The 10317-nt window shown below is 39.7% G+C and overlaps 1 protein-coding gene across 1 annotated transcript; it reads right to left on the bottom strand.

Moving 5' to 3' along the window:
* Nucleotides 1-2909: 2909 nt before the first annotated feature.
* On the bottom strand, nt 2910-8835 carry LOC122744334 (doublesex- and mab-3-related transcription factor C2-like). The gene is given in 2 exon segments (XM_043989783.1): nt 2910-4023; nt 8804-8835. Coding segments are annotated over 2 exon segments (1125 nt in total). The 5' UTR covers nt 8815-8835.
* Between the last annotated feature and the right edge of the window lie 1482 nt (nt 8836-10317).

Genomic DNA, 10317 nt, shown 5'->3' with positions numbered 1-10317 from the left:
GTGGTGCAGTGGATAAAGCACTGGCTTTGGATTCAGGAAGACCTGAGTTCAAATCCAGCCTCAGACACTTGACACTTAACTAGCTGTGTGACCCTGGGCAAGTCACTTAACCCTCATTGCCCTGCAAAAACAAAAAACAAAACAAACAACAACAACAATAAAAAAGAATCCCATAAGATGGCAAGTAAGAACAAGAGATTGATTTCTACTACCACTTTTCCCCTTCTTTCTCTTGTTGACCATGATTCAGACCTGAGGTCTCAGAAACACACCACTCTTCTTTTCCCTTATCTATAAGGGATGGAGTTGTGTGGCTCAACAATCCCACCAACCTTCATCTTGTTAAGGGTTAAAATTCTAGCTAAACTGTCTAAAATATCTAATGAGTGGTCGCCAATCAATTACAAGCTTTAGCAAGAGTTAGACTTTTAAGCATTTATTAAGGAGAATAAGAATTTGGTAAAGAGAGAGAGAAAGGCCTAGATTCCTATCTATTAAAGGGAGAGCACATTTCCAGCTCCCTTCTCCGCCAGCGTCCTCAGGAAAGAGCCCCAGAGTCAGCGCCAGTCTCTTCCTTCCTCCTCCCACTAGTCCGCGTCACTTCCTCCTGCCAAAGAAAAGACTCCTGGTCTTGCCCTCAAAGACCTTCGCTTCATGGGCAGAACTCTTCTACAGTAAGTATCCAGCAGGTGGCGTCATTCCAATCGTTACAATCTGAAGATCTGGGAGACAAGTAAATGAGAAGAAGCTTGGGCAGAAGGCAGATGCTCCACATAGAAATGCTTAACCTGCTTTGTTCTATTTTTATTATGGTCAATAAACTTTATATGATCATGATAGTTCAACTACCTGGATCCTGTAAATGTGAAGGGCTGGATGCAAAACAGAGCAGCAAGGTGTGGGGTGAGGGTCCTAGAGTTGTCTTAAATATGTGGATTTTAGGGAAAAAACATACATATAGACATAAATACACACAGAGAGAGTATTATTTTATTTCATCCCTTGGATAATATTGGCTCCAGTCTCCAGGAGTTTGAGCTGCTTTAATATGTGGATTTTTAAAAGTATATATATATATAATATAATATACATGTGTATATGCATATACATGTATATGTTATTATTATTATTTTATTTAATTCCCTGGATAATTCTAGATCCAATCTCCAGGGGTTGTAACTATTTAACACCACTGCCAATGTGCAGGGTTGTCAGTAAGAGTAATTTTGGCATTGACAGGTCTAGTGCCCCCTGGTGGCCCTAATGGTATACTGCAGCCTTTCTAAAGACATGCGTGTGCCAGAAAGAAATTGAGATTACTGGTGTGATGACTCAAGAAGAGCACTAATAAAGGTCAAAGAAAAGAAACTATCAGAAACTATTTTGTCTAATTATATGCCAACAAAACTGATAACACAGATTAAATGGATGAATATGTACAAAAATGTAAAATACCCAGGTTTACAGAACAAGAAATAGATTATTTAAATAACTATATCAGAAAAAGAAATTGAACGAGCTATAAATGCATTGCTAAAAAGGGAAAAAGTCCCAGAATCAGATGGATTCGTAAGTGAATCCTGTCAGGGTAGCTAGGTGGTACAGTGGATAGAACACAAGTCCGGGAGTCCTGAGTTCAATCCGGATTCAAATACTATGTGACCCTGAACAAGACACTTAACCCTGATTGCCTCAAAATAATAGTAATAATAAGTGAACTATATCAAACATTCAAAGAACAATTGGTTCTAAGATTAAATAAGCTTTTTATAAAATTAGGAAAAGGAAGATTCCTACAAATTCTATTAATTGTATGATTATTAATACCTAATCAGAGAGAGAGAAGGAAGAAAAAGGAAACTTTAATTTGTTTTTGCAATAAGGTTAGGGATAAAGCAAGGCTATCTATTAACACCATTATTATTTGACATCTTTCTAGAAATGTTCACCAGAGAAATAAAACAAAAGAAATTGAGAGAATAAGTATAGGAATAAAAAAACCTCATTTTTTACAAATGATAGAGTGGGGGGCAGCTAGGTGGCACAGTGGATAAAGAACGAGCCCTGGATCCAGGAGGACCTGAGTTCAAACCCAACCTAAGACACTTGACACTTAATATCTGTGTGACCCTGGGCAAGTCATTTAACCCCCATTGCCCCACCAAAAAAAATGATAGAGTGGTCTAGTTGGAGAACTCAAGAATGAACTAAAAATTAATAATTTTATCAATTTATAAACCCACATAAATCATCAATATTTCTGTATATTGCTAGCAAAATCCAACAGCAAGAGATAGAAAAAAAATTCTGGGGCAGCTAGGTGGTGCAGTAGATAGAGCACTGGACCTGGAGTCAGGAGGACCTGAGTTCAAATTCAGCCTCAGACACTTGATACTTACTAGCTGTGTGACCCTGGGCAAGTCACTTAACCCCAATTGCCCTGCCCCCCCCAAAAAAGATAAAATATGTTGATATTATACAATACTATACAAATATTTATGCATTTCTGAGTTTCTAAACTTTTTCTGTGTCACCTGCTGGTCTTCATGTGTCATCTGGGACTTCCACAAAACTCTCCAAAATTTCCATTTTTTTTTCAGCCAAGTCTCATGACATTTTTTTTTTTTTAGTGAGGCAATTGGGGTTAAGTGACTTGCCCAGGGTCACACAGCTAGTTAAGTGTTAAGTGTCTGAGGCTGGATTTGAACTCAGGTCCTCCTGACTCCAGGGCCAGTGCTCTATCCACTGCGCCACCTAGCTACGCCTCATGACACTTTATTGGGTAGAAGAGTCTAAGGGGGTCCAGGGTCTGAGGACAGGGGAGAAGGTGGTGGGCAGACACCCATTCGATACTGTAGCCCAGCAGCATGCTAATTCCTTGCCCTATTATGGAAGGTTGTGAGAGGCCCTCAGCCCAGCAGGGAGATGGATCCTATGTGGCTGATGTGCAGGGCCACTGACGGGGCAGGGCTTGGTCGCAGTGAGGATCCTGAATCCTGAACTTCCTTGCCTTCTTTTGTGGAAGCTGGGTCTGAGGGGCTGCTGGGGTGGAGCAAGGATACCCAGGCCGGCTTGGGGGGACTAGTAGGAGGCATTGGATTCCTCGGAGGTTGGGGGGAGTCCCTCAAGCCCACCAAGGCCTCGGCTGCTTCCTGCTGCAGCTGGTGCTCTTTGGAGGCTGATGCCCAGGCTGCAGTGGAGACCCAAGGGGCCTGGGGCTGCAGGAGCAGTGGGTCTGGGAGGCTGCAGGGCTCAAGAATCACTGCTGAGCATGGCTGGGCCAGGCTGGAAAGCCCAGAGGGTTCCCCTGGCATGGAGGCCATCAGTAGCTGGCACTGTCCTGGGCAAATTGGGAGTGCTCCATGGTTGGTCAGGTGGAGGGAGGAGCCAGAGTCAAAGCCAGGGAATGGATGCAGGGTGATGCCAGGTTCCTGGTACAGCAGATGACACCAAAGTGGGGAGGACAGGGTAGGGGGAAGCCAGGGCCCAGGGTGCCAGGGCCCAGAGTACCAGGACAATGGCATGGTGTCCAATGGCCTACTGAGCAGCAAGGTTTGGGGGGTGCTCTCCTTTTCAAAGGCTGTTGGCACAGTCTGGAGAGCTCCTTGGAGGGCCTCCTCAGGCTGGGGGCCCACATTCTCCTTCCCAGCAGGTGCCCATGGGTGGGCAGGCCCCCACTTTCCACAGTTGGAAATCTTCGGTGGGGCCCCCCCATCTTTCAGTAGGCTGCGGGTCAAGTGTTTTTTCAGCTGGGTCTCCTGCTGTCTCTGCAGAGCCACTTGGGCAGCCATGACATGCCTTCGTTCCAAGATGAGGGCACATTTATGACATTCACAAGCCTAGAAGAGGCACAGGTGCTTGTGGCCCTTAAGAGTGGCAGTGACTCCATGATTGCGGCAACGGGCACAGGTTGAGGCACGGCTCACAGCCTGGCTTGTGGGAGGTGTGGCCCCATCTCCTGTGGTAGAGTCTGAAGGGCAGTTCTGGACACTGAGTGCTGCACTCACATCCATGGAGCTCAGCCTCAGGGAAGCCAGAGCCCCACCATTGAGTTTCTTATTCCAACTAATGATATATTGAAACTGTGATAGGGAAAGTCACGATGTGGAAGGAATAACTATGCTTTTTATTTTAGTAAAGAACTAGAAATAAAGCAGGTGTCCATCAATTGGGGAAGGGCTAAGCAAATTATGGTTTATGATAGAATGGAATATTATTGTGTTATAAGAAATGGCAAAAGGAATGAATTCAGAGAATGCTGAGAGGACTTCATTAACTGATTCAGACTGAAGGGAAATGCTACAACATTGTTAAAGAAAACTATGAAAGACTTATGACCTTTAACTGCTATAATGACCACTTATGATAAAGACTGATGATGAATTATGCTTTCTATCTCTCTTTTTTATTAATAAAGTATTTTATTTTTTTCCGTTACATGTAAAGATAGTTCTCAACTTTTGTTTATACAAGCTTTACAATTTCAGATTTTTCTCCCTCCCTCCCCTCCCTCCCCCCCTCCCCTAGACAGCAGGTAATCTGATATAGGTGTTATATATATATATATATATATATATATATATATATATATATATATATACACACATAATAACATTAATCCTATTTCTGCATTATTCATGTTATAAGAGAAAAAATCAGAGCAATGATGAAAAACCTCAAAATAGAAAAAAACAACAGCATCAAAAACAAAAGAAATAGTATGGTTCATTCAGCATCTATACTCCGCAGTTCTTTGCTTCCTATCTCTTGACAGAGAAGAGATGGATTAGAGATGCAGAATACAAATTTCAGACATTTCAAACCCAATACATGGATTTGTTTTATGTGACTTTTTTTTTGATGTTATAAAGAAGGGATTTTATTTGTGGGGACGAAGTAGGTGGAGTAGATAGTAATCATACTGATACAAGAAATGGAAAGAAAAGATGAATCATTAAAAAACAAAAGAAAATAAAAGAAAGTTCATAAAGGAACACAGACAAGCATGACAATGTTGGAACTGCCATGTTCATTTTAAAATATACCTCTCTCTAAAGTCCCCAAGTAATATATAATGGAAATTAACAGTTTCATGTGCAGCCATCTTTTTCTGTTCTTCTTTGTATGTGTAAATATTTATATTTGTAGATGTTTTGAGGTCAACATAATAAAGAGAAACGTTTTTTTAAAAGCCTCTTTCAAGTCTTGTCTTCCTAACTAAACTGTAGGTTCCTTGAAGGCAAGAATATAAGACTCTTTCAGTGCTAATGAACACAGTAGGGGCTCAATAAATATTTAATAGAGGCATAAATTGATTCATTCCCAAACCGCTTTCTTTGTGTCCTGATTTCTTTTCTTAACAAATTGGAGATCTTAGTAGAAGCTCTTCTCTCTAGGACCAAAAATAGCCCTTTTCCTTTTATGTGGACTTTCTGACCTTTACCAAAATGTCAGTTATAATTACCATGGGAATTTTCTTTAATGTGCTGGTATGAAATAAAATCTAAACCCTAATTAGTGACTTCAGCTTAAATTCTAGGGCTCCAAAATGTGAATTTGTTTTGCTTAACTATACTTATTTGTTGCAAGGTAAGGGCTTCTATTTGGGAAAGTGTGGAGTTGTATAGGGATTGGGGGAAGGGATAAAAGTGATTTAAAAAAAGGGAATTGGTGGAATTTTTTAAAAATACACAGAAGAAAGCAGAAGTTCAGAAGGAGACAAACTAATAGGGAAGTGTTGGTGCTTTTATGTTTAACTGAATATATATTTTTTAATTATATATTAACAGCAATGTAAAAACAAACAATTTTTAAAGACTTAAGAATATTTACACAATCATCAGCCATGATTCCTGAGGACCAATGATGAAGAATGCTAACCACCCCCTAATAGTAAGATGATGGACTAAATGATTAGAATGAGATATGTTTTGGGACATGGCTAATATAAGAATTTGTTTTGTTTGATTATACATATTTGTTACAAAGATTTTTTGTTTTGTTTTGTTTTTCCATTGGGGAGGGAAAAAGGTGAGAAGGTGAAAAAATGCTTAATAATTAAAAAAAATAACATTTAATTGCAAATTATATGTAATAGAAGCAAATAACTTCACATATAATCCTATTTTCTGGGGTTTTTTAATATTGAAATGTTCATGTTTGTTGATATTTGTTAAATTCATAATAGAAAAGGCAATTTCAAAAAGTGAAGTAAAAAATGAATTCTAGGACACTAGGCAGAGCTGACAAAGGAGCTGCCTTCTACTTCACCAACCCAAGGAATGTCATCATCAGATGACTAAAATATAGTATTGGAAGGGCTATGGGAAATCATGCACATTAATGCACTCCTAGTAGAGCCATAAATTGGTCCTATTCTGTTATGGAAAGTGATTTAGAATTATGCTTTAAAAAGAAAATAAGTTACTAAAATTCCCATAGTCTTTTACCCCTATATCTGAAGGAAGTCAATGACAGAATAAAAAGCCCCATGTACACCAAAATATTCACAGCAACATTATTTATGCTAACAAAGAATTAGAAATAAAGTAGGTATCCAGCAATATGGGAATGGCCAACAAGTTATGGTGCATTAATGTAACAAATTACTGAAGAACATTGAAGAGTTTGAGAAGACTTATATGATCTAACACAGAATGAAATCAGTAGAAACAGGGGGAAAATATTATATGACTACAACAATGAAAACCCAAAGAAAGATAAAATGACACTGAATGTTGTGCAATTATAATGTCCAGGTTTGGTCCCTGAGAAAAACTAAGAAAATATATCTCCCTTTCTTCATTGCAGAGGTCAGGGATTACGGGTAGGTAGATAAGTTGGTTTCATTTTGCTAAACTGCTTTTTTTCCCCACTTTCTTTTAAAATCTTTGTTACAAGGCATGGCTCACTAAGGAAGGCTGGGGAAAGGTTTGGAAACGAATATCATGAAAAAACCCAAAAGGTATCAATTCTTTAAAAGAAATACCTTTTTCTTTTCTTTTTCCTTTGCCCTAAAGCAGAGGCTGCTTTGGTGGTGGTAAAAAGCTAGAAATAAAATAATCCCAGTGTGTGGATTTTTTTTTTGTTAAATCAAAACGATATTAAAATGGAAACTTTTCATAAACTTTGCATACTTATGGGATTTATCATCCAAGTGATTTCACAGATGAGACAACAGAATGGAATGCTTACTGATGCTTTTTCCACAACCTGAACTTTTATATAAAGTATGAATGATTTGATACTGAATAAATATTGAACTTGGATTAAAACTTTCTTACATTACTTATGACAGGGTCTAACTAGTTCTAATATTTCCTTGAGGTTGAACATTCTATGATGCTTATTCTTTTTAAAATTTTTAAAAAATGTAATAAACATTTTTATTTACAGTTTTGGGTTCCAATTTTTATCCCTTCTTCCCTCCCTCCCCTCCCCTTCCTTGAGGTGGCAAGCAAATATGGGTTATACATGTATAATTATGTAAAACATTACCATATTTGTTATTTTGTACAAGAAAACTTGATTAAAAGAAAAAAAATTAAAGAAAATGAAAAATAACCTGCTTCAGTCTGTCCCATCAATATCAGTTCTTTCTTTGAAGGTGGATAGTATGTTTCATATGATGCTTATTCTAACTGTGCTGATAGAACTTCTGTAAATTCTCTAATAAGTCCTATTGGGCAGCTACATGGTGCAGTAGAAAGAGCATTGGCCCTGAAGTTGGGAGGACCTGAGTTCAAATCTTACCTCAGACACTTACTAGCTGTGTGACCCTGGGCAAGTCACTTAACCTCAATTGCCTTCAACATCCAGGGCCATCTCCAGTCATGCTGACATATATCTTGCCACTGGACCTAGATGGCTCTGGAGGAGAGAGTGAGTGAGGTTGGTGCCTTTGCACAGCCCTCCCTCACGTATATCCAATTCACTGCAAGTCATGATATCACCCAGATGCCATTAGAATAAAGGACAGGGGCAGCTAGATGGCACAGTGGATAGAGCACTGACCCTGGATTCAGGAGTACCTGAGTTGAAATCCGGCCTCAGACACTTGACACTTACTAGCTGTTTGACCCTGGGCAAGTCACTTAACCCCAATTGCCTTACTAAAAAAACAAACAAACAAACAAAAAGAATAAAGGACAAACAACAATCGGGCCTATACTTCAAACAAACATTTTTCTTTCTTTTTTTTTTTTTTTCTGCAGGCAATGGGGGTTAAGTGACTTGCCCAGGGTCACACAGCTAGTAAGTGTCAAGTGTCTGAGGCCGGATTTGAACTCAGGTACTCTTGAATCCAGGGCCGGTGCTTTAACCACTGCGCCATCTAGCTGCCCCCAAACAAACATTTTTCAAAAGCACAGCGGTGGATTTCCAATTATTTTGGACAAATGTAATCCTTGCGTACACAGTAGAGTTCAATACAATTTTGTTGAATTAGTTACTGATACATTTTCAACTTTCCATATCATGGGCTTCACAGAATCATGGAATTACATAATCTCAGAGTGGGAAGGGACCGCAGAGGCCAGTTAGTCCAACCCATACCTGAACAAGAATCTCCAAAGTGCCTGAGAAGTCAATCAACTAGTATTTATTGTGCCTGCCAGGTGTTCAGAGAGAACCAGAACCTCTGATGCAAGGGCTTGCCAAGCTGTTTTCAGGCTGCTCTTCTAACTTTGGAGTCCACCTTTCACTTACTTGTGGTTCCAAGAAGCTATAGCAAGTGCAGTGGCCACACCCTGGTAAAAACCGGCTCAGTAGACAGGCTAAACCAGATGGAAGGTAACTGACAGACCTTAAACCCATTGGTGAGGAAGGGGATGTCTACCCCAAGCATGTGAAGACTTCCCCAGGCAGAATGGGCAGATGAGAACAATCTGTTCCAATGGCCATGAGCGGCCAAAGCAGGTACTGTGGAGCACTTAGAGCTTGGTCAGACGTCAAAGATACCAAGGTCATCCACTGCACCCTGGGGCCATTTTTCCGACTTTTGTCTTGCCCCTGAATTTGATGACTCTGGAAGAGAGAATGAGGCCAATGACTTTGTGTAATTTGGCCTCACTTGAATCCATTCTTACACAAGTCAGGACATTCTCCTGTGAATATCATTAGTCCTCTTTGAAAACAGCAGCAGCAACTATAGGCTAGTCACTGTGCTAAGTTATTGGAAAGGCAACAACAACAAAAAAAGTCATTCACCTTGAAGACTTACATGAGGAGTCAGACAGCTCTAATTGCTAGGAAGCTTTCCCTTACATCAAACTTAGATTTGTCTCTGTGATTCCTACTCATTCTCTTGGTTCTGTCCTCTTCAGCCATGCCGAAGTATAATCCTGCTTCCACATGATGATCCTTCAAATACTTGAAGACAGTAATCGTATCTCCATGAGGTCTTTTCCTCTTCAGGTTAAATAACCACAGTTTCTTCATCCTATCCACATATCAAGTGGACTAAAAGCCCTTTACCACCCTGGACACTGTCCAGTTTATCTTCATTGTCTTATATTCACTAACCAGTTTATCAGTATCCTTTATAAATAGTGGTTCTAGGAACATAGGGGAGAGTACAGTGGGATTAAAACCTTTCAATTTCTGGACACACCTCCTCTTATTGGAGCCTAAAACCCCTTAAACTTTATTTGGCTGCCAAATAATACTGCTGATGTACTGGACTACACTAAAGATCCCAGATAATTTTTCAGATAAAAGCTATCTAATTGTATTTCCTCCATATTGTTCCTGGGAAGCTTATTTTGGGGATCCAAATCTAAGACTTTATGTTTGTTCTTATGAAATTGTAACTTTCCAGGGGCAGCTATGTGGCACAGTGGATAGAGCACTGGCCCTGGAGTCAGGAGGACCTGAGTTCAAATCCAGCCTCAGACACTTGACACTTACTAGCTGTGTGACCCTGGGCAAGTCACTTAACCCCAATTGCCTCACAAAAAAAAAAAAAAGAAATTGTAACTTTCCAACTTCAACCTAGTTTAAAGCCTTTCAATATCTTGACTCTATTAGCTATCTGCCCCCACATCACTACTGTACCATATTAGCTTTATGACATTTGCAAAGTTTATAAGCATGCCCTCTACACTTTGATTTAAATCTAATAAAAATGTTAAACATCCTTCAGTCACTCTTCTAAGTTAACACAACTACTCTTGGTTTGGTCATTCAACCAGTTTCAAATGCATTTAATCATACACAGTAGCCTGGTCCATGTCCCTTTATCTTTCCACAAGACAGCCTTAAGTGGCCTTGTAAAATGCTTTGCTAAGAATCCAGGTCAAACATATCTACATCTTATCC

The sequence above is a fragment of the Dromiciops gliroides genome, chromosome 2 (genome assembly GCF_019393635.1).
Source record: "Dromiciops gliroides isolate mDroGli1 chromosome 2, mDroGli1.pri, whole genome shotgun sequence".
NCBI classification, from domain to species: domain Eukaryota; kingdom Metazoa; phylum Chordata; class Mammalia; order Microbiotheria; family Microbiotheriidae; genus Dromiciops; species Dromiciops gliroides.
The sequence above is the reverse complement of the archived record's forward strand: the minus strand, read 5'-3'. Positions and strand labels throughout refer to the sequence as shown.